This window comes from Bos mutus, chromosome 4 (assembly GCF_027580195.1).
Source record: "Bos mutus isolate GX-2022 chromosome 4, NWIPB_WYAK_1.1, whole genome shotgun sequence".
NCBI classification, from domain to species: domain Eukaryota; kingdom Metazoa; phylum Chordata; class Mammalia; order Artiodactyla; family Bovidae; genus Bos; species Bos mutus.
In genome coordinates, this window is record NC_091620.1 from 11204990 (window position 1) to 11232243 (window position 27254).

At 49.9% G+C, this 27254-nt stretch overlaps 1 protein-coding gene and 1 pseudogene across 2 annotated transcripts; one reads left to right on the top strand and one right to left on the bottom strand.

Annotated features, from left to right (window-relative positions):
* Window positions 1-507: 507 nt before the first annotated feature.
* WDR91 (WD repeat domain 91) lies at window positions 508-25911 on the bottom strand. 2 transcript variants are annotated; one of them, XM_005906929.3, is made up of 15 exons: window positions 25743-25909; window positions 24235-24414; window positions 23452-23659; window positions 21699-21781; window positions 20586-20716; window positions 19035-19200; window positions 10568-10723; window positions 8670-8863; window positions 8055-8205; window positions 7354-7448; window positions 7045-7213; window positions 5489-5597; window positions 4609-4721; window positions 3160-3357; window positions 508-1039 (listed from the first exon to the last, which is right to left on the bottom strand). In XM_005906929.3, exons 1-15 carry the CDS (start codon window positions 25863-25865, stop codon window positions 875-877), a joined length of 2241 nt encoding a protein of 746 aa, XP_005906991.2. In that variant the 5' UTR covers window positions 25866-25909; the 3' UTR covers window positions 508-874. The 2 variants fall into 2 exon arrangements, with proteins under 2 accessions (XP_005906991.2, XP_070225148.1); XM_070369047.1 differs by lacking the exons at window positions 508-1039; window positions 3160-3357; window positions 4609-4721 and adding an exon at window positions 4728-5019 and having other exon boundaries at window positions 25743-25911.
* LOC138987705 (5S ribosomal RNA) lies at window positions 6432-6550 on the top strand (annotated as a pseudogene).
* Window positions 25912-27254: the final 1343 nt, after the last annotated feature.

Below are 27254 nucleotides of genomic sequence, written 5' to 3' on the forward strand. Positions count from 1 at the left end.
TGCTGAGAAGCTTCTGGAACAAAAGCTGCCAACTCTCAGGGAAAAGAAGAGACACTATAGCCTCCTTGAAAGTGAAAGTCACTCAGTTGTGTCTGACTCTTTCAGATCCTGTGGTCTATACAGTCCATGTAATTCTCTAGGTCAGAATACTGGAGTGGGTAGCCTTTCCCTTCCCCAGGGGATCTTTCCAACCCAGGGATCGAACCCAGGTCTCCCGCATTGCAGGCAGATTCTTTACCAGCTGAGCCACAAGGGAAGCCCATAGCTTCCTTGACACGAGTCCAAAGACCAAGGAATGGCACAAACCTTGGTTGGCCAATGGAACCGGAGAGAGAAGATGTTCTATTTCTATGGTGAAGCAAGAGCAACCCTCTGATAAAGGTCAACCCCGTGGCTGGTGAGGTCAGGGCCAGGGCACGGGACCTGGGCTTGCCATGACCATCACCAGGGCAAAAGGTGAAGGCAGACACACTGCTGCACACACATGTTCCAGAAAGAGAGGCCAGGTGACCACAAGAGCATTCTTTTTTTAAAAAAGAAAACTGAGCAAATATATACAAAATACTTCCAATATCTTCTGGGCCAACAGAGCAGCCACCACAACGCTTCTCCTTCTTCCTGAGCTTTCCCCTGCCATCTGGAACCCGCTCCTGGCAGACCCAGCAAGCCCATGTCTGGGGAGCATGTGCCACCACTGCACGTGGCTCCCATTCCAGTTGAGTCTCTGGACAGTGCCCAAGCACTTTAGGCAACCTCTCCCAGAAGACTGCCCACTCGGCAGGGGGCCGTGAGGGGAGCTTCCTCTTCTCCTGTCTTCTCTGCCTGCATCCTAGGATAATACAGCTTCTGTGGGTGACCCTCGGGGCGGGTCCCATCAGACTTTATGGGCTAGGAGGGTGGTCAGCTTGATCTTGCCATCCATGGAGGCAGTGAGGCAGGTCCCGCAGTCCATGGCTGTGCTCCAGTCCACAGTGACCACAGGGGCGCGGTGGCCGCCCAGGCTCACGCAGCTCTCCAGAACCTTGTCATCCCCGCCCAGCTGCAAGGGGACAGGAGGCAACATCATCAGGCACTGCTCATAAACACATGCAGTTTATCCACTTCCAGGGGCAAACTGCCTTGAGCCCAGGGACTGCCACCCCAAGCCCAGGATGTGCCCAGGCACACATGTCCCTCTGGCCAGAAAGTCTCAGCTTCGCCACTTGGACCAGCAATACCTTCAATTTCCTGACTATACTTACTCCTTTAACCAAAGGGGGAAATAAGTCCCTAACATCGTGGGGTCGCAAAGAGTAGGACACGACTGAGTGAACTGAACTGAAGTGAACACACTCTAAGAGGCAGAATTCTCTCTGCTACCTTTACCCTGCTGTGGGTGTCTGAAAAGACTCTGATGCTGGGAAAGATTGAGGGCAGGAGGAGAAGGGGACGACAGAGGATGAGATGGTTGGATGGCATCACTGACTCAATGGACATGAGTTTAAGCAAGCTCTGGGAGTTGATGGACAGGGAAGCCTCGTGTGCTGCAGTCCATGGGATCGCAAAAAGTCGGACACAACTGAACTGACATTTTTAAAGGATATGGCGGGGAAAGCTTTCAACTCATTAATTGGTTAAAGAGCAAGTCTGACTACAAACTGATCTGAACTGATCAGGACAAGTGACAAAGCCTACAGGATCAAAAATAAAACAATACACACACACACACACAATCATACAGAGAGCAAAAGGAGAGCCCACCTGGAACTCAACCAAGTCTTTAAATAATGAAATAAAATTAGGCTTTAAACAGAAAGCTCTTTACAGTATCTCCCAATAGCAATTACAAGAAATTATGGAACTTTATATGATGGCATCACATTGTACACCTTAAACATATAGCTTATTGAGTGATTTATCAACTGTAGCTCAATAAAGCTTAAAAAAGATTTTTATTAAAATATCCATTGAAACAAACAAATAAGTAAACACAAACTATGGAATTAATTTCCAAGGGGAGGGCAAGAGCCACCCGAGTCGTCCTCATCTATAGAGAAGAGGAGCCCTGTTGAGTAAACCCAGGCTCCCTGGCACCACTGTTAAGGTCAAGAAGGCTCCCGACTTCCCTGCAGAAGGGGCTTCTGCAGCCCCTTCCCCCTCACCTCTTGCTCCCTGCTGCCCCGTGGGACCCCAAGGCCCGCCTTCCTCCTCCTCCTCCAAAGGCCATGACTCCACAGCCGAGCGCCCCTTTCCCCAAGGCCTCGGTCCCCACCCGGCTTCCTCCCCTCTGAGCCCTCAGCTCTGTAGTGTCCCCACCACTGATGCTTGTGTCTCCTTCTCACCTGAGTGTGAGCACCAGGAGAGGGGCCACAGTGTCTCCGGTGTACACTGCCCGTGCCAAGGCCACACCCACCCATGGCTGACCCCTGGGGTACGGCTGCCTGTGGACGGTGAGCCCCCAAGAGAGAGCATCCCACTCCGTGACTCCTTCTGCCTACAGATACAGCACCACTGCATTCACGTGGAACTGGAACTACGCGCTGAGGCCACAACATAAAGCCTCATCCCCCCGTCTACTTGGTAAGACGAGTCCAGATGGAGAGGTTTAGAATTTCACTCGATTATATACACAAACAAGGTGCATGAACCAGAGAGGCTGTGATGAGACGGTTAAGACAAGCAGATCGACTGAGGGACAAAACAGAGTGGACAACGTACTTGCCATGTGACACATCACACCCCTGAATTTCCATCCCAGCCGTGGCTTGTAATGTCCTTGACCCACAGGACGTCTCATCAAACAATAAATCTAGGCCAGATTAGAGTAACTGGAACAGACCCCCTGGGCACTCACCCAAACCAACACACAGCCCTTCTTCCTAGTTCTCGATGTTCTATAATTGTTCTTATTCCCAGGGAAGCAGGCAGAAAAGGGGCAGAGTCTCATCAAGGGGCAGGGATAGGTGAGCAGAGAGGAGGACAGGCAGGCCACCCTCGTTCCCATCCCCACGGTTTCCCTCGAGCCAGCCTGCAGCCGGGAGGCCCAGATGCTGTCCATCCCAGGCCAGAGGCATCTCCATGGCCACCGGGCAGGGACAGAGACAGGGACGGGGCTCGAGCTCAACCACGCCCAGGCCTCTGGGGAGGAACATCCCTGCCACCCACCAGGCCCCCAGGTACCTTGTAGATGACGCCCCCCGTGGCAGAACACGTCAGCATGTAATTGCCCTCCGAGTCGAAAGCGAAGAGTCGGCCCCGGGGCACCTGGACCTGCTTGTAGCCGCTGTAGCCGGACAGCACGAAGGGGCCCGTGGCGTCGGCGGGCAGGCCGTACTCGGACACCTTCAGGCCGCTCTTGTGGATGTTCCACTGGATGAACTGCACCCAAAAAGCACGAGTATAGGGCTCTCAGCGGTGTGGCCAGGGCGCAGGGCCGCGGGGTGGCGGGGTGCAGGGAGTAGTGAGGTGGCCCCCAGGAAGTGGAGGGGGATCCACAGGCCCCAGGAAGGGTAGGGAGATGACCATCCAGTCCCAATGCCTCCCGACACAATGTAAGCATTTTTTTTATTTTGAAGGAAAGAAAATCTAGAAAGAGTCAGACACATCATGTCCAGGTCGGAACTTTCTCTTTGGCCTGACGTCAGGAGCAGAAGAGTGTAGGCACCGGCCTGGACTCCCATCGCTCGAGCTGGCGCAATGCTCCAGTGATTGTTACTACTACTGTTGTTGTTAATATTATTCGTAGGGTTAGAACCTAGCTAGGTTTTTCTTAAATCCCAAATACACTTCCAGTTTCTCAGCAGCACAGCCGATGGAACACGGGCAGTGGAGTACAAGCCGAGCTCAGAGACTACAGCGCAAACACCCTTCGGCCTCCTTCAGGGCCAGGCTGCCTGCTGTGACCTCCTCCTGACTGAGAACTCAACTCAGATGAAGCAAGTCAAGCTCTGATTTAAAAAGCCTTTCTCAAGAGTTTTCAAGTGAAGGATGCATTTTGTAACGACTGTCTTCACTGGATAAGAGAGGGGGACAGGGATACAATCCAGAAGGCCCAGGAGGGGACACACAAAAGTAAGTCCTTATCCCAGCTCTGCCTGCCCCAGCTCCCTTCCCAGGGATCCTAACGAATTCTTCCAGGGAGACTCTAAAAGAGGGGACTTATTTTTACTTTCTTCCCCAGCTCCCTTTTTATGTTTCTCAACTCTGGGCACAGCTGTCTCCAGCCCCCCGGCCTAGAAAGTTCTACCCACCCATGCTGTGATCACCCAGTGACCAAGCTCACTCAAGTACACCCTGGCCGCACTGGAACCCACGAGCAGGGTGGGTCAGGGAGATGCGTCCTTTCTGCTACAACCAGGAGAAAGGATGTGGGTCCTCCCCTTTCATGACAGTCGACTCCCACTGAACTCATGTAGACCCCACTAAGATCCTATGAGACCGGTTACTATTTTCATCTCTGTTTTACAGAAGACAAAACTGAGTAGAGAGAGGCCCCAGGTCACAGCACTGGTAAAAGGTACAGTCAGGACTGAACTCAGTCCACTGTGCTATTGCGGGGCCCTCTAGAATCTTAGATGCCTACTAAGCCAGAGGAAGGGAGCTTCCTGACCAAAGCCCGCTCCCGCTTACCTTCCCGTCCTCGCCGATGCTGTACACAGTGTTCTCATCGTAGCTGAACTCCACGGAGTAGACCTCCCCGCAGTGGGCCTTCCAGCTCATAGCACACTCGTGCTGCTGCATGTCTGAGGCAACAAGATGCCGCTAGGGTTCCCACCCGGGCCCTGGGGAGGCACCTGCCCGTAGGCAGAGGCACCGCACCCTCCCTGTGCCTGCTGGGCAGGAGCCGAGCTGAAGGCAGAGGGCCCCCCCAGGACCAACAGGAGTCACAGAGCTGACCGTGGTGAAGAGCCGGCATGGGCTGTTTCAGTTCACTAGTTCTCTCCTCCACCGTGCCTAGTGTTCTGTTAACCCGTCTTAAATGAAAGCTTCTCTCACTGGTCAAAGGTGAGGTTCAGGAATCCTGGGGTGGAGCCTGCAAGTCTAGGAGGACACAGAAGTCCTTCCCAGGAAGGCGCTGTAACTTCCCACCAGGGTGCCCTGGAGGTCAGTTAAAGATATAGCACCTAGCGGTGCCTTTGCAGAGGCGCTGGTTCCGGTCTCCTGGGGCAGGCCTGCGTGAGGAGCTTTAAAGAACATGCTGATGACTCCAAAGCCCACCCTCCTTCTGCTCTCACAGGGACAATGAAGTGGCCATACCAAGAGGGCAGGACAGCATCACTCAAGAGCTCAGGACTGAAGGACTGCTAAGCTCCAACCCCTCCCATGTCCACTGACTCAGATCAGGACCAGGGTAATTAGGGGGGTCCTGAAGCAGACGCTGACCGATTCTCTTAGGAGAATCCTGAACCGGGGTTTCACAGTAGCCTCTAGTCCAGCTGGCAAAAACCCAACTCTCTTCCCTGGGTTGATGGACGAGGGGACCAGGATTGCCGTGAGCACAGTCGCTTACCAAACAGCCGGATGACGCCGTCAGCTGCCCCCGTGACCAGCAGGTTCCCATTGTGATTGAAGGCTGTGCAGTTGATGGCAATGGGCTCCGGATCCAGGGAGAACTGGAGCTATAAAAAGGATAAACCACATTTAAAATGTGAGACAATAGGAAACCAATTCCAAGGCAGGTTCTGTCTGAAAGGGGGAAGGAGACCAAGATTGAGGAAAGACACGCCAGAGCATAAAAAGGATCAGTAGCGTCCCACTGTTAAACCCTGACACGGCAGGTACTCATTTTACAGTTTTCTCTTTATTCCAAACACCTGTGATTTTAATATTCTCTTCTATGTATTCAATATTCAATGAAAAAATTGGAAAACACAAGTAAACATAAAATTAAAAATCCTGAGAAAGGCCCTCAGCAGAAAATGTGCTTAGTCACTCAGTCATGTCTGACTCTTTGCGACCCGTTGGACTGCAGCCCTCCAGGCTCCTCTGTGCATGGGGATTCTCCAGGCAAGGATACTGGAGTGAGTTGCCATGCCCTCCTCCAGGGGATCTTCCCGACCCAGGAATCGAACCAGGGTCTCCTGCACTGCAGGCAGAAATAACAAGATTAAAAAGGACCTGATCAGACTGGGTGGGATAAGGTAGAACGGAGACACCAGAGGACAGATGTACAGATGTCTGCTGGATGGAATGGGGCAGGAGGGCACATGTCATTACCCATCTGTCCAAGCCCAAAGAACACACAACACTAAGACTGAACCTTGATGTCAACTGTGCACCCGGGGTGATTACAATGTGTCCGTGTAGGTGCATCGATTGTAACGAGTGTGCTGCTCCAGTGAGGGAAACTGATAGCAGGGGAGGCTGGGCACGTGTGGGGACAGCGTGCATGGGGAAATCTTTGAAATTTCCTCTCCATTTTACTGTGAGCCTAAAACTACTCACAGCACCCTTTCTATGGCCACACCACCCTGAACGCGCCCGATCTCATCTGATCTCAGAAGCTAAGCAGGGTCACAACTGCTTAGTACTTGGATGGGAGACCGCCTGGGATTACTGGGTGCTATAGGCTTTGGGGCTTCCCTGTGGCTCAGCTGGTAAAGAATCTGCCTGCAATGCGGGAGACCTGGGTTCGATCCCTGGGTTGGGAAGATTCCCTGAAGAAGGGAAAGGCTACCCACTCCAGTATTCTGGCCTGGAGACTGCCATGGACTGTCCATGGGGTCCCAATGAGTTGGACACGACTGAGCGACTTTCATTTTCAAAACTACTCAAAAAAAAAGAGTTTTAAATATTAAAAAAAATGTTTACATTTTTCAGTTAAGCCAAAAGGGCCCACTAGAAGGCTGTGTGTGAATTCTAAGTTTGTCACACCTTCCGAATGACTTCAGTTGCCAGCAATCGGCCCAACTGGAGTACTACTACTTTTCAACACGCTCTGAAATCTCACAAATCAAAGTGTGAGGAGCTCCAAGCAAAGAGGGAAGAGACCGAAGAAACAGTGGGCAGAGCGACCTGTGTGCTCCCCGCCCCGCCCAGCCCCGGGGCACCATGAGAAACTCCTACCTGCTGTTTCATGGTCTTCGTGTCCCAGAGCAGCAGCCTGCCCGGAACCTGGTTGGTGCCCCTGCTGCCAATGTCTGGTGCCAACACGTCCACGTGGGCAGTGAGGCTCGAAGCTGCAGCCGAGCAGACGAAAGAGGCCCCACTGGGGCTGCACGCAAGAGACAGGATCCTGCAACACACAGGGGGTGTCGGCGGGGAGCCCAGCTCAGCACTCTGCCCGCCCACAAAGGAAGGGGGAGCTGGGCTCAGAGACTCGGCCAAGACCAGCCCACCAAGCACAGTGACTGGGGGTAGCGGCATCTGGCTCACCTGGGCATATCATCATTGATGTTGATTTCACAGAGGTTCTTCTTGGCTTCCGTGTCGTAGAGGCGCACTGTCCCCACACCACTGCCCAGCAACAGCTGGAAGAAGAGGGACAGCTCAGGGTTAGGCCCCCTCAGGGAGGCTCACAGGAGGGCGAGGCCCATCCCTATGGGGTGGAGGGCAGGCTGCAGGGTGACCCACCCCCACTCCTCCAGGTAGTACAGGGGAAACCGGCTAAAATGGACCTCTTTTAAAAATTAAAGACACTAGAGCTGACCTTGAAGGAATCTGGAATGGGAGGTAGGTATCACCATAGGCTGAGCTGGCAAGGAGACCCTCTGCCCTCCAACCCCCGTCTTCCGGTTTCAATGCCAGCCGCCCCGGTCCTGCCCACTGGTTCCTGGCCCACCACCACCTCCATCGGCAGAGACTTCAGCTGGTCATGGGTCTGGGTGACAGCCCCATTTGCATGTCCTGGGGACAGCTTTGGCTCTGGGCCTATAAAGGCCTCTGGGAAAAACAGAGGAGGCCATCTTTGCCTTCAGGACAGTCCTGGAGGTGCGGTCCTCGAGTGCGTAGTGAGAAGAGAGCGGAGGGGCTCGGCTTGGAGTCCCAACCAAGCCCGTGGTGCTGGGGCAGCAGGGGAGAATCCTGGTAGGTCCTCACTTAAGACCACAGGTCCAGCCACGGGCAAGACCACTCACCAGCCTGTCCCGCTTGGTGGCCCATTCTAAAGAGAGCAGCGGTGACTTGGAGATAGAGGACGCCTTGGTCTGCATGATGGGGTTGAAGGACCACACTTTGATGACCCCATCCACATCCAAGCTGGCGACCCTTCTCCCCGAGCAGTCCACCCTGAGATGAGACAAAGAGGCATGCCATTAGCATCCCCGCCTGAGTCTGCCACCCTCCTCAGCCCAGGCCCAGAGGACTGCCTTTTCTGACTCTCCTGCTGAGAGATGCCCAAGCTCCAAGGACGGGTGTGGACTACTTCTAGAAATAGTCATTCATTCATCTGTCTGAGAACTACTCATAAAGCATCCATTATGCGCTGGGCCCACTGGGCATCACCTACCCTCTGGACGTTACTCTCCAGGATCAGGAGTGGAGGAGCTGACTTGACCAACAACAGCCCCAGTGCCAGCTGTCCAGCCCTCCTCTGACAGTTCACGGTCCCTTGGGGCCATCCCACCACCTGCATCTCTGTTATCCCTCATCATCCTGCTTGCCACGCCTTCACATGCACAGCCCCAGACCGCAGGCTTCCCCAGGGAGCCCACCCCCTTTTCCCCCGAGGCCCCCCAGCGGCCAGCACCCACCTGCAGTGCATGATGGAAGAGTGGTGCTCCCCGTACTCCTCCTGCCCCAGCACGATGAACGGCTGCTCGGGGCGGACCCCCCCACCCTCAGGGCCCGCAGTGGGCACCCGCGTCAGCGTCTCCAGCGCCTCCACGAGGGGCTCCGGGCAGGGGTCTGCCTCTGGGCCACCAGCTTCGGGCTTCTTCTCCGCACACTGTGTCAAGCAAAGCGGGCACAAGTCAGAGGTGAGGGGTCAGCGCTGGGCCCAGCTGCTCCCCATATCTGGGGACAGGCTGGGGGTGTCTAGGACACCAGGCCACGGCCTTTGGGGGAGGATCTTGGTGGTTGTGGGGTCTAAAAGAAAGAGCTCTGAACTCCAAGAGCCTGCTTCACTGGCAGCCCCTTCCCAGAGACCACGAGGAGGGAAGTGTGGGCCACGGGCTCCCGGTCCCAGCTGACGAGACCCAGGACACGCACAACCCTGACAGACCAGGCCAATGATAACAAGAATCAGGGAGGGAGGGAGTGCCCACTGCACGCCAGGCACTGCGAACACGACCGACTGTCTCATGTAGTGCTCCCTCAACCATCTGCGATCCTGTTAGTAACCCATTTTACAGCTGTGGAAACTAAGACTGAAAGCTGGAGTAACCTTGCCTAGGATCAAAAGCTGGCCCCGGGGGTGGGATGCCGACGTGAAGCCAGGTCCATTCGACGTAAGCCTGGCCGCCCACCAGCACCTCCTCCTGGGAAGGGGTGCCAAGAGACTGGGGTGATGGGCTAGGCCCGAGGACAGCAACTAAGCCAGAGCAAGGCAGGGCACCAAATGGTACCCACACACTCTGCCACCCAGGGGGCTGCTGCTGTCCATCCCTGCCTCCTGAGGGCACTGGCTGCTGGCCACCACGATTACCACCTGCTCATCTAGGCATAACTGTGATGCCACGGAGCATCAGGAGGGTGCTCTCTACCACCCCCCTGGTTCTGGAGATTCCTGGAAGCACTCCTCAGGGACCCAGAAAGAGCAGTTTTACAGAAAAAATAGAATAAAAGAACAGAGGAACAGAGACCTCAGAGCTCAGAGGGGCCTTCGGGAGTGGCTGAGCTCTGGTGCACCTTTAATCCTACAGCCCAGAAGGACCTGAGATGCAAGCCAGAAGGCTCTATGCCATCGGACCGGAACAAGTTCAGGGCTGCTAACCCCCAAAATGCCTTTAAAACAGGCAAGTAGCCTGGATTAGGAGAGAAACGGTCAACAAGGTGACAAGGCAGTAAATCCCTTGGGGCTTTGCCTTCAATCCCGAGTATTTCACTGAAGAAGCAGCAGCTTATACTACCAGGGAGGGAAAGCCCAACCCACATTCACCAGTAAGAAGAGTCTCTGAACCCAGCCTGGCAAGGGCCAGGGCCGCCGCACGGCAGCCCTGTGGGCACATGGCCCTCAGGGCAGCGAATCCAGCAGGGAGTGCAGAGAAAAGGCCCGTGACTGAGCGAGTCTGGGCGATGCTGGGTTACACCCAGGGGACCCTCTCCCCCGGACTCCGAGCACCCGTAACATGAGCACACTAACAGGCACGGTTAAACATGGGGAAGGACAGAGCACACAGGGGGTCCCAAACCCACTGTTCACAGAGCTCGTCTTCTGGACATCTTCAGAGGCCAGCATTTTATGGCCCCTGTTTAGGGCAACACTACATCGGGAAAAGGGATCACTGGAAAACCAGATTATTCTGGAATAAAACCACCAAAGTGCAAGTGGTTAAAGCCAGTTAGGCAAAACCACACAACGCATAGCAAAAGAAATCAAGAGAGGTAAGAGCAGGCCCTGCACCACCCCTCCCTGCTGCCATATCCCATGGCTCTCCACCACGGAGGAGGGTCTGTGGGGTGTTCCTGAGACACTGAGGCCAAGCTGCACCTGCAAAGTCATGGAGAGGAGCTCCTTCCGTTCCTTGCCGTGGTCCTGCAGGCGCCGCTGCCGGTGCTGTGACCAGCTGGACTCCCCAGGGGCCAGCCCACCGAAGAGGCTCTTCCCGTCCTTGGGCGCGCCGGCCGGCTCCCTGCCCTTGGCGGTCTGGAGGATGAGACACCAGTCTGTGAAATGTGTTTTCTCACGTGGGCCTGGGCAAGGAGGGGAGCAGGAGCCAAGTAGTCCTATGTAAGGCTCCTCCCTGTCCATGCTGAGTGTTACTATCTCGGGCTTCCCTGCTGTTACAACGGTAAAGAATTCACCTGCCAACGCAGGAGACACAGGTTCGATCCCTGGTCCGGGAAGATCCCACATGCTGGGGAGCAACTAAGCCCGTGTGCCACAGCTATTGAGCCTGTGCTCTAGAGCCCGGGAGCTGCAAGGACTGAAGCCTGCGTGCTTTAGAGCCCGTGCTCCGCAACCAGAGAAGCCACCACAATGAGAAGTCAGCACCCTGCAGCTACACAGTAGCCCCTGCTCTCTGCAACTAGAGAAAAGCCCACGCAGCAACAAAGACCCAGCACAGTCAAATCTAAATAAATAAATATTAAGAAAAAAAACATGTTATTATCTCAGCCCATGAGCAAGGTCAAGGGCAAAACACGAGCAGTCTGCACCTCCTCCTTCCTGTTCTCCACTCCCCCATCCTGAGAGGACAACTCCTCAGCACTTTTCTGCCTGCCACATCTACTGCCTGGAGGTAGATACACACATATCCTCCTGATCTAATCTGCAACAGTTAACTTTATTTAGTTTAGTTAGCACTTAGCGAAGCAACAGTTATGAGGCAGATCAGGCCCTATGCTGGTGTTATATTTAAAAGCAACAATGTGTTTCAGCAATAGGAAAAAAAATTACGCAAAATATAATCACCCCTCTACAGGGGAAAAAGACACACAATACCCTCTCTTGTTTTGGGCCAAGGGCATGACTAAGCCAGTCAATGTTAACAAATATTGAGGTATTTGGAAATGATTACTGGGCAGCCATAAAGTCTTTTAACAGAAATAGTTGGAAACTCAAGGACTTTGGGGCAGAATAAACTGGACAAGAGAGAAACTGGCATCTTCTGGCTCCTTTTGATAGCAATGAGATAAAGTCAACCAACGTTACAGCAAATGAACTCAGTTAATTCCCACCCCAGGCTTTCCTGGTGACTCAGACAGTAAGGAATCTGCCTGCAATGCAGGAGACTCGGGTTGGATCCTTAGGTCAGGAAGATCCCCTGGAGAAGGGAATGGCTACCCACTCCAGTATTCTTGCCTGGAGAATTCCAGTCCATGGGATGGCAAAGAGTCAGACACAACTGAGCAACTAACTGGGGCTTCCCAAGTGGCACTAGTGGTAAAGAAGCTGCCTGCCAATACAAGAGACACAAGAGACATGGGTTCCATCCCTGGGTCAGGAAGATGCCCTGGAGGAGGGCATGGCAACCCACTCCAGTATTCTTGCCTGGAGAACCCCATGGACAGAGGAGTCTGGCGAGCTGCAGTCATGAGACCACAAAGAGTTGAACACAACTGAGTATATAATCCCCACCCCACTCCCATAGAGACTGAAGATTTCTAATCTAGAGCTTTTTAAAAAGGAGCTGCCACCTAATCACCTTTCCAGATGATCTGCCTGGGTTCTCTTTTTCTAATCTAATTCCCACAAATTATGATGCTCACACTCCTACCCCCTCTCCTTTTTTTTTTTTTTTTTTTAACACTCTTAGCAAAGGGATATAGATACCAATAGCCACTCAGTTTGAGACCAACATACTCACAAATCATTTGTACACAAGTCCTAAGCAAAGAGAATAAATTCAACCAAAGTCTACAGGTGGCCTTTTAGTTCTTCTACTTGTTATATTTTATGTTAACACCAAACAACTTTAAATGATTGACATAGATTCCCTGGGACCCTGAGGTCATATGAACAGTTAAGAAAGGAAATTTTAAAGGCTATTAGGAGCCTAACTGTGGCTGACATACACAGGGTTGGTTAGTTTTGTTTTTCTGACTGAAGCGACCTCCAGTGGTACCTGAAGGTGTTTATTACACCTCCAAGTACTTGTGATTGTCACAGATAGTTTCTCTAGAGTGGTTGATCTCTGAATTCTGACTTATTTGGGGAACAGTAAATTTCTTAGTCAAGATTTTTAAAAAAATAAACTAAGAAGAAAATCAACAACAATAATGTCAATATATATTACTCACTGAGCATTTACCATATGTAAGGTACCACGCTAAGAATCTTACAAACATTCCCTTAAAGATAAGGCATTATTTTAAGATGGGGAGCAGTTGTGTAGAGAGGTTTAATTTCTCGTTCTGCACAGGGAAAACTCAACAGAACTGTAATTCACACCCAGATCTGACAGTGGCCCCATGCTCTGAAAAACCTGAAGAAAGCAAAACCATGATGGAAGCACATAAAAGAAAGTGACCCTGAATAGAAAAGAGAAGAAGGAATGTCATAATCCTGGAATCTAATTAACAACCAAGAGAGGCCCCTCTCTCAGTGCTTCTGGCCATTCTGGAGAAGCATCCCATGGTCCAAGGAGCTCTGGACAGGTCCCTTCGTCTTAGAAAGTGGAAGATGACTTCTCTTACCTTCCCAAAAGTAACACGTGGTCCTGAGTGAACCATGTTCCCTCACATGGTCCAGGGTGGGTGGTGGAGTGGGGGGTGGTTCACTCCCTAGCAGGTGATCCAAGGCTGCCAACCTTCATTACACACATCCGTTTATTCCTTCTGACTGATCCAGAAGGCAAACTGCTCAGACTAAGGAACTTCACAGGGGAGGCTATAACGGGCTCAGTTGCTCAGTCATGTCCAACTCTTTACGACCATATGGACTGTAGCCTGCCAGGCCCCTCCATCCATGGAATTTTCCAGGCAAGAATTTGGCAGTGGGTTGCCATTTCCTCCTTCTGGAGATCTCCCCAAGCCAGGGATCAAACCTGTGTCTCCTGCCTCTCCTGCATTGGCAGGCAGATTTCTTTACCACTGTGCCACCTGGAAAACCCCTATAGGCTATACTATACCAGACAAGAGACTTTAGGCCAAAGACTGAAATAAGAGACAAAGAAGGCCATTTTATAATGATAAAAGGGTCATTTCAACAAGAGGACATCATATTTGCAAATATTTATGCACCTGACCTCAGAGCACCTCATATATAAAGCAAATATTAACTGACCTGAAGGGAGAAATAGGCAGCAATACAACAATAGTAGAGGCTTAAATAGCCTACTTTCACCAATGAAGAGATCATCCAGACAGAAAATCACTAGGGGCACACTGGCCTTAAACTGCACATTAGACCCGGTAAACTTAATAAACATTTACAGAACATGCCACCCTCAAGCACACATGTAACCTTCTCCAGAATAGATCATATGTTAATAAATGTAAGCCTTAATAAATGTAAGGAGATTAATGTCATAGCAAGCATCACAATGGATGAAACTAGAAGTCAATTATAAGAATAAAACTAAAAAGTTCATAAATATATGGAGACTGAACAACACGCTCCTGAACAACCAATGAGTCCCAGAAGAAACCAAAAGATAAATCAAAAAATGTCTTGAGACAAGTAAAAATGGAAACACAATATACCAAAACCTATGCAAAACTGATTCTAAAAGGGAAGTTTCTAATAATAAACACCTGCATTAGGAAGAAAGAAAGATTTCAAGTAAACAACTTAACTGTACACCTCAAGAAACTAGAAAAAGAAGAATACACAAAGCCCAAAGTTAACAGAAGGAAGGAAATAACAATGATCAGAAAGGAAAACAAAGAAATAGATTAACAAGTCAATAGAGGACTTCCCTGGTGGTCTAGTGGTTAAGAATCTGCCTGCCAATACAGGGGACATGGATTCGATCCCGGGTCCAGGAAAATCCCACGGGCCATGGAGCAACTAATCCTGTGCGTCACAACTGCTGAGCCTGCACTGTAGAGCCCATGAGCCCCAGTGACTGAAGCCCACAAGCCGAGAGCCTGTGCCCCGAAAGAAGAGAAGCCTCCGCTCTCTGCAACCAGAGAAAGCCCATATGCAGCAATGAAGCCCAGCAAAACCAAAAATAAAAATAAATAAATAAATCTTTAAAAAAGAAAAAAGAGTCAATAGAAATGATCATTGAAACCAGGAGCTGGTTTTTTGAAAGTCAAACAAAATAGACAAACCTTTAGCTTGATGTACTAAGAAAAAAAACAGGACTCAATAAAACTAGAAATGAATTCCAAAACACATCTCCAAAGGCTCTACCATTCTGATAGAAAAGATAAAAGAGCTGGCAGTAAAGGCCATGTTTTCTGGACCACAAAGGTGGCAATGGGAACCCCATAGCTAGCTACAAAAACAGTGCTGAGAGGAGGAAGATCAGCTTCCTGGGTTGACAGCTGTTTTTCAAAATAGTGGGATCCTGGCAAGCAAACTAGCCTGGCACAACTATGATTCAGACTTATCAGCCTGACCAAGAAATCTTTATACTGGATACTTGAGAAGAAAAGAAAAGGGAAAAGCATCCATTTACTACTGTGTGCATGCCCCGGGAAAGTACACAGACTACAGGGGTATCCCACTTTGGGGCCAAAGGTGGGGAAGGCTGCAGAACAGGCACAGGCACTTGGTGGAATGCTTGTCTGTCCTTACTCACCTGCTACACCTGATACACGGTGTCTTTTCCTCTAACAGGTGGTGTTGCTGCTGCTGCTGCTAAGTCACTTCAGTCGTGTCCGACTCTGTGCGACCCCACAGGCGGCAGCCCACCAGGCTCCCCCGTCCCTGGGATTCTCCAGGCAAGAACACTGGAGTGGGTTGCCATTTCCTTCTCCAATGCATGAAAGTGAAAAGTGAAAGTGAAGTCGCTCAGTCGTGTCCGACTCTCCACGACCCCATGGACTGCAGCCTACCAGGCTCCTCCGTCCATGGGATTTTCCAGGCAAGAGCACTGGAGTGGGGTGCCATTGCCTTCTCTCCAAACAGGTGGTGTTAAGAGTACCCAATTCAATTGGCCCAAGTGGATGGAATAGAGGGGCTTAAGATAGACTTCAAATTCCTCCAGCGGACACAAAAGGCACTTGTAAGACTTCCCCAGCAAGTATGTTACAACATTAGGAAGAACAAAAGCAGTACTTCCTTCTTGAGTCAAGACGGTAAGGAAGCTGTCCAGTGTATTACAGGCTGGAAAGGACTCCAAAATGAAAATTCAAACAGGTGTTAACATATAAATAAGAAAAACTATCTTTATAACGATAGGGTAATTTATACCAAGAGAGCTACAGACCTAAACGTGACCTAGCAGATCCTACTTAGAGCTTCTCTTTAAACTGTATCTAAGATAATCAGCTGAGCCACAAGGGAATCCCCATACAAGAGAAGGGGAAACATCAACAAAAAACAATAGCACACTAAAAGCTGATGAGTGCAGCTATCCACCAAACACCTAAATAAGTAGGTAAAGTAAACCTGTGTCCAGCTACAAAGGCATATGACTTAAGTAAATGTTCACTGGGACACACCCAGTAATTCCAAGTTTTATTTTAAGAGCAAACTTTATAAAAATCTTCACTACTGGATTCATGTAACATTCCAACAGTCCAAATTATCTTGTCCCAATCTATCATAATCTACCTGTCTCCTACAGTTCAAGAGAGGTACCTTTATCCTGCTTTATCATCTGACCTTCTCTCCTCTCACTCCAGAGAAGGATCTAAATTCGTTTTCGGCAGCCTGAATAGACTTACCAGGCAATCGTCCAAGTGGAACAGAAAACAAGTTCCAGTAGTTTGGCCTCACCTGAGGCAAAAAAAGCTACCCAGAAGACAGGCCCAAGTAACAGAGAAATTACAGAATCAAAGATGGGGAGGGGGACTCCCTTTTCCCCATCCTGCTGAGATCCATGGAAACGGCCCCAGGGGCAGCATTCTTCCTGCTGATGTCATGGGAGCTATAGGATAATTTGATACTAATAAGAGTTACAAATATACAAGTCTGTGGACGCTTTGCTTTCTTTACATTACCGTCAATTAGAGGTTATCTCTGTAATAACCATAACTCCCCCTCGCAGTCGCAAGGCGACTGAGCGGGTGTGGAAGGAGTGAAACTAACTGGAGGGGAGGATGGGGTGACACTGCAGTTGGGGAGCCTGCTGAGGAGGTGCCTGAGGGGGTTTCTATAACAGAGAGCCCAGAAGAGCTTGGGAACTGTGGGTTTACAGCTACTTGCAAAATTTTGCCCCCAGATTCAGAGTGAAAGCACAGAGAATGTATCACTGTAGACTTTACGTCTATGATGTAGTAAACTTTTCAGTGCTAACAACAACAGTTACAGGGGCCGATCACAGGGGGAAAAATGCTGATATGACTGAGGCTTACAACTGTTGTTTCGTCACTACATCATATCCGACTCTTTTGCCACCCGATGGACTGTAGTCTGCCAGGCTCCCCTGTCCAAGGGGTTTTCCAGGCAAAAGTACTGGACCGGGTTGTCATTTCCTTCTCCAGGGGATCTTCCTGACCCAGGCTTATTTAAAAAAAAAAAAAAAGTCATTTTCTATTGAGTTAAAAGCAATATATCATTAAAATCAGAGGAAGTGATCATATAACTAACAGCATTTGGTATTGGTAAGAGAGCATCCTGAATTGTAAACTCGAATTTGGCCATCAACCATATAGGGGAGTTAAAAAATTAGAATGTCCCTCCAAAAGAAGGGAACCAGGATGGTGAGGAGTCTAGAAATCACGCCACATGGGTAAATAGGGCAGAAAGGAAGGAATGACCATAGTGTTTAGCATGGAAAAGACAGAAAGAAGCCTTATTCTATGCAGCTTGAAGGCAAAACTACGACCTATGAGTGAAAATCACAGAGGCTTCAACTAACAACTTTCAAACAGGCCAACCCCCGCCCCGCCCCCCACCAAACACAAGCAGTGAGCTCCCCAGCACAGGGGGAAATCAATCAAATAAAGGTCATCTGGCCCACCCTCCAGCCAATAGGAGGACCTTTAAACTTCCTCCAACTCTAAATTCTATGATTTTCTTGAATCTCAGATATACTAGTTATTTTTGGAGCTGAAACATCACTGCTGAGTCAAATATATCATTAAAGAAAACAAGTGAGCCAACCACTGGATTTTTTAGATTGAGAACATTTATCGTCTATATCCAGGACATGGAAAGAGTGCTACCTTTGCTCTGTTAACATGCCAGAAGCTTTGTTTGAATAAATTTTAAAGGTAAAGTAAGGAACATTTGCTGCAAATTACACCTTCTTACCTTTGTCTCCTGAATAGGAACCTCACAAACATTTCCAATCCCATTTCACCCTCAGTTTAGTGCCTGAACATGTAAAGATATGGCCACAGGCCAAAGCACAAAGACCCCATCTCCATGCTTTCTTTCAAGTTAATGAAACTGAATTTCATCATTTCATGTACATTTCAAGGGATGTAGCACTCCATACATCATCTATTACAGGCTAAAACCTTCCCAACTACAACAACTACAACGTATTGTGAGCTCATAATCTGCCAGGCACTGCATATACCGAGGGCTCTCATTTCAACTCAAATACCTCTCCCCATAGGGAGTAAATGCTCTTATCATTCCCATGCCAAGTGGGCGGGGAGATGTGAGCAAGGATGCTAAACAAGGTTGCCTGAGTCCGAAGTCCATGCTTTTTCTTCCCCCATGTCCTGCTCAGCATCTGCACTGAGGAACAGTATGAAATCCACATGCTGTGCTAAAGGCCCTTGCGTCCCAGTGGCAGTGTGGACAGACCTGTCTCCCCAGGCAGCCCCATGCTGCTGTGTCACCTGCAACTGTTCTCAGCCCAAGGGCAGCAGGAGAGGGAGGCAGAGATGATGACAACCTACTGTATCTGCAATAAAAATCTCGAGAGGGAAACAGTCCCTACCCAAGCAATAAAGCATAACTCTGGATCTGTGAAAGCTTCACTCTGGCCAGCATTTCTGAAAGCAATGAATTCTGACCATCTCCGCTCGGAAAACTAGTCAGTTTTGGACATATGCTGGCATAAAAGAAATTCTCTTGCAAGCTTTTATGAAAGAAAAAAAAAATCCTTTGTAGTATCAGAAAATAAGAACTTGTAGTAAAAGAAATACCACACTGATCTAGAACTTTACTCTTTATCTACACACTACTTCCTATCACCAAAAAATTTTAAAGTCCAGAATCGCTTGAATTCATGCTTGAATAACCAAATTTTAGCCATAAGCACACGTGAGTTAGAGGAAATGATGAGAAAGGGGAAGGGACCCTTCAGAGCACACTTCCTCCTGTCACCATCCACCCTCCCACCTGCAGGTCCAAAGGGAGGGTAGGCAAGTCTTCACGTGGGTGACGCGTGGGGTGTCGGAGGCCTCCTGGCGAGAGTTAGAAAGGCAGGCCCTGCACCTACCTGGCTGCCGAAGCACTCCTTCTTAGCCGAGCTCTGAGTCTGAGGGGGGCCCTGGGCAGGCGACAACCTTGAGGGGCTCTTCTTACTCTGAGGCAGCAGCGAGGACAGGAAACCCACGCGTGGCGACTGGGATAGGGAGGCGTTCCTCTGGCTGCACACCATGGCTCTGGACAAGCAGACACAGCACAAGGTCACGGCACTGGATGGGACCTGGGAGACCCCGGGCACGCACCGTGTGGGCTATGGATGCTGCTAGTAACCAGAGCCACGGCCAGGTCTGCACATCTGGGCTTTAAGGCGGCCCGATGCTTGGTGTTCTTTCACAAAGGGAGCTCGCAGCCTACCTGGCACAATGGGGAAGGCTGTGGCTCTGAGGGCCGTGGTAAAGCTCAGAGCAGAGCTGTCTACTGCCCACTGGCCACATGTGGTGTTGACCACCTGAGATGTGGTCAGTCCAAATGGAGAAGTGCTGCAGGCATAAAATCCACACTGGAATTCCGGATTTAGCATGAAAAAGAGCTGTTAAATAGCTCATGAATACTTTATATTCATTATATGTTGAAATGATACTTTGAAAGAGTTGGGCTATATAAAACGGAAAGTGTTAAGTCGCTTAGTAGTGTCGGACTCTGCTGACACGAGTGTCAGACCTCACAGACTGTAGCCTGCCAGGCTCCTCTGTCCACGGAATTCTCCAAGCAAGAATACTGGAGTGGGTTGCCTTTCCCTTCTCCAGGGGAACTTCCTGACCCAGGGATCAAACCTGGATTCTCCTACCTTGTAGACAGATTCTTTACCATCTGAGCCACCAGGGAAGCCTGGGCTAAATAATAAATATCATTAAAATTTACCTTTTTTAAGATAGCTGCTGCTGCTGCTAAGTTGCTTCAGTCGTGTCCTACTCTGTGCGACCTCATAGACGGCAGCCCACCAGGCTCCCCCGTCCCTAGCTACTGAAAGTTTTTAAGTTCGATTTTTGGCTTGCACTTTACTTCCATCAGCAGGCACTAGCTAAGAAACCAGAGCAGTTTCATCTGCTGCAGGACTGGGCCACAGGAAGATCTGGAATCTGACTACTTGGGTTTGCATCCTGACTCACCAATCACTGATCCTGGGACCGGTGGTGCCTGCGGTCTCTTTCACTGCTATTATCATCATCACCTGGGTCTTTGGCTTTCAATGGCTGTTTTTTAAGGCTGCTCAAATACCTCTCTCCCAACCTGCCTACCACTCTGAACCCTGAGACAAGAGCATGCTTCTATGGAGAAATGCGTGGGCAATCTTGACATCCACGAGGCGCTCCTTTCAGAGCACAGAAACTTCCCAGGGCTTCACGACAACGGCTGCGTGTATTAACCCAGGCTGCACACACCTGGATGTGCAAGCTCCTGGCAGAGCCTGTAGTTCCCCTGCCTCTGGTCAGGCCCAGAGACACAGAAAACTCAGACTAGAACAGTGGGAGCCCAGGAGGTTCCTGGCAATTTGGAGGCATCACCAGGAGGAAGGGAGAACGCTGGGGACAGAGCGAGGAGGGGCACGGCACACACTCACAGTTCTGAGTCCCCCAGGCGGTCCATGTTGGAGACATAAGGAGGCAATTTGTGCTGGACCAAGGCCTCTTCCTCCTCTGGCTGTTGCTCCTCTTTCTTCAGTCGGTGGATTTCGGCTTGCAGTGCAAACAGCTACATAGAGGTGGGGGTGAGTGAGATGGGGATGTCAGCTAGCCTTCCCTCCCTGGGGAAGATCAGACACATCACGTCCAAAACCCAACCACATTGACTCAAAGGCCACTCGCCCTCAGCCTTGGGGAGCCCGTCTCACTCTTCACAGGCAGGAAAGATAGGTGAGGCTGGTGTGACTTGATGACAAGGAGGTGAGAAAACTAAAGACCATTAGATAATATGGAACCTACTTCTTTTTGCTTTTTATCATTTGACTTGCTTCCCTTTTACCATTTGACTTGCTTCTTCCCGAATTCACTGAGAAAACTAGCTCCACCCACTCCTGCTTTCCTCTTGGGCATCTACAAAACCAGACTTTGGAACTCAGGTGGAAAAAAAATTTTTTTTTTAATGAAGGTCAGCATTTTTTACTTTTTCCCTGAAGATAATTATACACACAGGCCCAAACCTAAGAACGTTAAACCCCCAAAACCGAAACAGCTTATAAGCTTCCTTTTTCTAAAAAATCCTCCCTTTTCTGATGGTGCATCAATTTCAAGGGTAGAGAAATGCTCAGGCAAATGGAAAGGCAAATGTGAGCTTCCCCAGGAGCTGTTCTTTTACCAAAGTAGAAAAACCTGAGAAAAATTAAATCATATCTGGGCTATAAACAAGACAGATGTGGGGATGAGTGGAACAGGCCTGGGAATGGGAAGCAGAGATATACAAGCAGGTTAGCTGCAAAGAGACATCCATGCATAGAGTCGTTTTCCTCTTAAAAGTTCACGACTGTTACTACATTGCTCATGCTATGACTTAAAACAGCAACCCTGCCTCTGGTTTTCAGAGGTTTGTCACAGCTCCCAACCCTGCCTTTCTGGTGACTCACTGCCCCCTGAGACCAGTGCTGTCCTCTACTGACTCACCCTCTACCGCCACTGCCTAATTTCACACATGAAAAGCAGAAGTGCTTCCCAAGGAGCAAGTGACATTCAGAACAAACCTTCTGGCGCAGAACTTCATTCTCTTCTTGAACCTGGTTGGTCCTCTGGCACTCCGCATCAAAGTTCAGGATTACAGGAACCGGTGTACCGAGTTAAAGAATAAGCCTGCCTTTTAATCAACTTGACTGCGGTGGTCATGACACAATGCATACATACACCAAATCCTCAAGTTTTACACCTTATATACATATATATACACAATGTCTCATTGTCAATTATATTCCAACAAAGCTGGGGAAAAAATGCCAATTAAAATATATATTCTATCACAAACTCTGCAATAACACAATTCAATAAACATGTTTTAAAAGAAAAAGCCTGCCTGCAAAACGATTAAAAGCCATTCCAAACACTCTAGACACTGCAGCAACACCCTTGAATGTGCTGTGGGCTTCTCACAGCTTTATGATCAGTCTCTCCCTTGACCCTGGGTCTGGCCTGACTTCGTTCAGACAGACTCACGGACACCTGACAACCTGCCTGGCTAGCCCACAGAGGACATACATCCAGACCTGATGCTTTCTCCCAAATGCCAGCAGTAAAGAGTTTATCTTGAGGGCTTGACACTCAGTCTAAGCTTTAGCAACATTCAGCGAAAAGCCAGCCCAGTGGATCTGTGGGCACATGGCCAGCTGCTCTACCAGCTGCATGGAAGGACTGGCTGCTCGCCTTTCCCCTCCTCAGGGTGAGCCTCTCCCTGGCAAAGGTTCAGGCTGAGAAGCAAGCTTTCTGCAGACTAGGAGCCACCTAGGAGGATCCACATATGAGGTCACAGTGTCAGTCTTTCCCAACCACCTCATACAGCTTCAGTCCAGAAGAGCACTATGCTGGCAGGGCCTCAGTCAGGCAGCGAGCTTCCCTGGAGGGCCCACGGGGTCAAGCCCTGACCACCTCTGGGCTGGGCCCCCTGCAAGTTTTGTCTGAAAGCCCTCAGGATGAAGAGTGGCAGCAGGGGGAGAAAAAGGGCCAACGTGGGTAATTCACACTCACCCCAGCACAAAAGGAGATACTCCCTACCTCCACCAGAAGATGGTCTTCCCAGAGACCAAAAGGCAATGATGGGTGGGCCTCCACAACGCCCAGCTTATCAGTGACTCACCAGGCAGCCCCATTCGAACCAGACCCCCTTCTCCTCCTGGGGAGTTCCTGCCAGAGAGCACAAGTGAGCGAGGATGTCCCCAGCTTTCCACAACAAAAGGGTACATAAGGTAGGCTTGGAAATTATTTATGTCCTTTCTCTCTCCTAAATCTCTCCACATATTCTTAAAGCTGCCCTGTCCTCTGACAAGTTGAGGGACCCTGAGGTCCCTGTGAAGACAGTGACCCAGACACTAACACAGAAAGGATGTTCCAGCCCTAGAAGTGTTTTCACCCCCTACCTAACCCCAACAAAGCCCAGTGAAATCCTGGGGCGGGGGCATGGAGCATGCGCAGAGAGGGTGCTCTGGAGGCCGGTCGGTTTCGCTGTGCTTGCTGGGAGAGGCCCCGCCCTACTTGAGGGCTCCTATCCCCCTACTGCGAGGACAGTCTCCCCACCCACCCATGTCAACTATTCAGCAGCAGAACTAAGAATTACAACTCCCACCCTCCCAGATCAAAATAACCACAGTCTGCCCAGCCCCATCACGTGACAACATGATGATCTTTGGGCGTTTGGTAGAAGAAATGACTGCATTAAGGGCAGCAGCCGCTGATCTCGTGGTCGGTTGGCCTCAGGCTGGGCTGCCAGCCCCCCGGCCACTGATAGGATATGCATGCACTGAAACAGGACACTCAGGAAGTTGTGCAGGGACACGATGAAGGTGTCGGCCCACTGGCGCGAAAAGTAGGTGGCGAAGGTGGGGTTGGTGTCTGGGGATGGCAGGAAGGGCAGGACAAACCAATCCTTCCACTCAGCCTGGTTCTGGAGCTCCGAGGCCTGCTTTGCAAAGAACTCCTGAGCCTTGTCACTTCTGTTTGTCTGCCAAGACATGGAAGAGGTGGCAAAGAAAGGAGAGAGACAGAAGGCCAGAGGTGAGACTCTTCACCACCACATCACAGAGAGCCTTTGAATACTGGCCTCCTGAGCAAGTCACCAAACGTGATCTATGAACTCTTCATAAAAGAAATCATCACTCTTTTCTCAAGTTCCTTATAACTTCAAAGAAGCTTGTTTAAAGCTCTAGTGATAAATGCCATCCTAAAAATTAATTCCTAGTTGATTTTCAAATAACCTAAGTGATTTACTATCCCCCACCCCACAAGTCAGTCATAACCTTTTTACTCAAACTTTAACCCAGCTTCTTATATTCTTCAAAACACCACCCAGGCTAATGTGCTTAAGACAAGACGAGAAATAGGAATGAGGAAGATAAGTCAGATGATCTACAGATGAGAAGGGAAAAAAAAAAATTGGAAAACAGTCAAAAATAATTTTCACTGTGACTGTTCCACCCTTTCTGAGTAACAGAGAAGAGCTGTCCCTAGGCGTTAAAAGAAAATCTATTTCTGGATTCAAGAATTTTCTCCACCAAGAGATCCCTGAACCAGAAACACCTGGATTGTGTAGACGAGATAAAAGCGGAACAGGCTGGTTTTCAGCTTGTTGATGGTGGGTCTATACACGTCCTCCAAGCGGCTGAAGAGCCGCCGCTCCAGGTAGTTCCAGTAATCCCGAAGAGCAGCCAGGTCATACACCTGCATTAATTGCTGCAGCTGGTCCACAATCTTGTCCACCTGGAGAAAGATGTGATGGAAAACGGAATTCTCTCTTCACGCCAGAGTTAATACTTTTTTCCTCTTGCTGCAGCTTCTGGATGCTTCAATTTTTTTTTCTTTAAGTTAGCAATCTATAAAACTTTCAAAACACTGTAACATAATAGGTTTCAAGTTTTTTTTATTAATGTTAGATACGCGTTTCTACCCTTTGGCAAGCATGGAAATTTCAGGTGTAAAAGCACTCAGGTCCAGGAACCAGACAGAGTCCAGGGCCTCGACCTGGCTCTAATTTATTCAACCACCTTGGTAATGTCACTTCAACTCTCCGGTCTTAGTGACCTAAGACTTCAGAAAGCAAAAAAGAGGGAGTGAGACAACCTCCATGCTCCTCCTCCATTCCAGGATTCCAAGGCTTATGTTAGATATACTGTTTCCTTCAAGTCCTCTAAGCACCACTAAAGCCCTGGCAGCTGCTGAGAGTGTCAGCCAAAAGGGGTCCCCTCCTTGTGAGGAGCACTCATATCGGAGGACACAAGAAGGAACAGGTTTTGAATACTGATACCATTCTAAACCACCTCCCCCCCCCACCCCATTTACAGATCAGGACACTGAGGCTCAGAGAGCTGAAATGATTTGCTTTAGCCACCACCAAGTAGCCACTAACTTTGGCAAGACAAGAACCCAGGTCTCCTAACTCCCCTCCGGTGTTCTGCTGCTAGCTCACTGCCTCTCTCAACTCACCTGCCAATGCCAACTGAAGCCAGCAGACATACACACAAATCACACACATATAACTTCCAAGAACTCAACAGAAAATCATGTCTGAGCAAAGTTATGTTTTCAAATGTACAACAAGGTCTTCCTCAGAGGTGAAGCAAAACTGCCAATGGGTCACTGAGAAAGCCATTTCAAATACCTAGCTCAACACGGGCTGCAGACCCCTTTGCTCCCAATGCCACTGGAAGCCGACTTTAGAATATTTCTGTTCCCCAAACCCAAACGTCTACCCAACCATAGCTCCTCAAACCTCATCCCCATCCAGCCAATGACTGGCCGGCACCTGCTGGGAGACTGGGGTGCAGAACAGAGCCCTGGACCAGGAGTCAGGGCACCTGGGCTCCGGCCTCGGCAATGCTCCTGACTCGCTGGCAACTTCAGACAAGTCACGTCCCCTCTCAGGGCCTCAGTTCCTCATCTGTCAAGCGAGTGCCGGACGCACTGATGGCAATGATCCCCCTGGCGCGGTGACAGCGCCGCTCCCGCCCCGGAGGGCAGTGCTGGGGGACAGCCAGCTCCTGGCTCCCTCGGGGCCGCCTCTGCCCGCGCCGCGCTCGCCGGCCCCTCACCCGGAAGCCCTTCTCCTTATCCGCCTTGATCTCGGCGTCCAGCTGCCGCAGAGTGTGCGTGAAGCCGCGGAAGAGCAGGTACTCTCGGACCATCTCGTCAGTGCGTTCCACGGCCTCCGCCATCTCTGCGCCAGCGCCGCGAGGGGCTGCGCCGGGTGAGGGACGAAGGGGCGGAGCTAAGGCCGCGCGGGGCGGGGCCGGGCGCGAGCACCGGCTCGTCACGCCGAGGCCGGCCTACCAGCGCGCACGCATTGCGCGCCGCGCGCCTATGGCCCCGCCTCCACCCCGCCCCCGGACCCGCCCAGCTGCTCTCGTCACTATCACCCAGCTCAAAGAGCGAAAGAAAGCAGCACTGCTAGCTGGGTTTTACTGGCAGCGCTGGCGGCGGCTGTGTCATCTGAGTTATTGAAAGGGGCGGCTGCCGTCCAAGTCAAGTAGGGCTGGACCTTGGAGATTATCCCAGATAGTCACGAGGCGGGCTGGGGGCTGAGATGCCCTGATCGTTGGCATTACAGCGCCGAATCCTCTGTGCTCTGCCTGCCCTCATTTTACAAATGGGGGAAACTGTCGTCCTAGAGGCAAAGTAACTTGTGTGAAATCACACAACCAGGTGTTATCAGGGAGCTCTAACCTCCCCCCAAAACCTAGTTTCATTAATAAGATTTATCAATACCGCAAGACAATCAAAGCACACTGTTACCAGAAAAGAAAAAAAAAAAAAAAGGCAAGTTTCAGAACAGAATGTATAATATGATCACAGTTTCTTGAGGAAAGGAGTGGGGGAGAGATGAGTGCTTTTGTGTACATTTTACAAATTCAGGAAGATCACACACTAATCGCTTGTAGTTGTTTCCTCTCCCAGGTGAGACTCCGAGGGACTTTTACTTCCTAATTTTTACTGCTTTTTTGACATTTTTATAAAGTGCATATAAGCAGGGAAATATTCAATATCTTTGAGCCTCACTTTCCACCTACCTTCCAGAGTAATAATGAAAATGTAATAAGATAATGTATGTAAAATGCTTAGCACAGTAAACAGCCCATCAGTAAATTGCAAGGTTTGTTCCCTTCTCTCTAATGGTATGGCTTTCTGTACAGTAAGTCCCCTGCATATGAATCTTCAAGTTGCAAGCTTTCAAAGATACAAACATGTATCCACATGTCCAATCATGTGTTAGCCCATGTGTCTGGCATGCATTGTCACATGTGTGCATCCTCTACAAATAGTTGTGGTTTTGTGTACTTTACAGCACGATATAGAGTATAACAGTACAGTATCTTCATTTTTTGCCTTTTCACTTGATGCCAGCTCCTGTATGCCAGCTGTTGTACTGTACTACTGTACTTTTCAAGGTACTGTACTATTTGATTACAAATGTTTTCATTATTTTTTGTGTTTATTTTTTATGTATTATTTGTGTGAAAAAAATTATAAACCTATTACAGTATTATAAGTGCAGTGCTATATAGTCAATTGTGTTAGTGGGTACCTAGGGTAAATCTGTTGGTGAA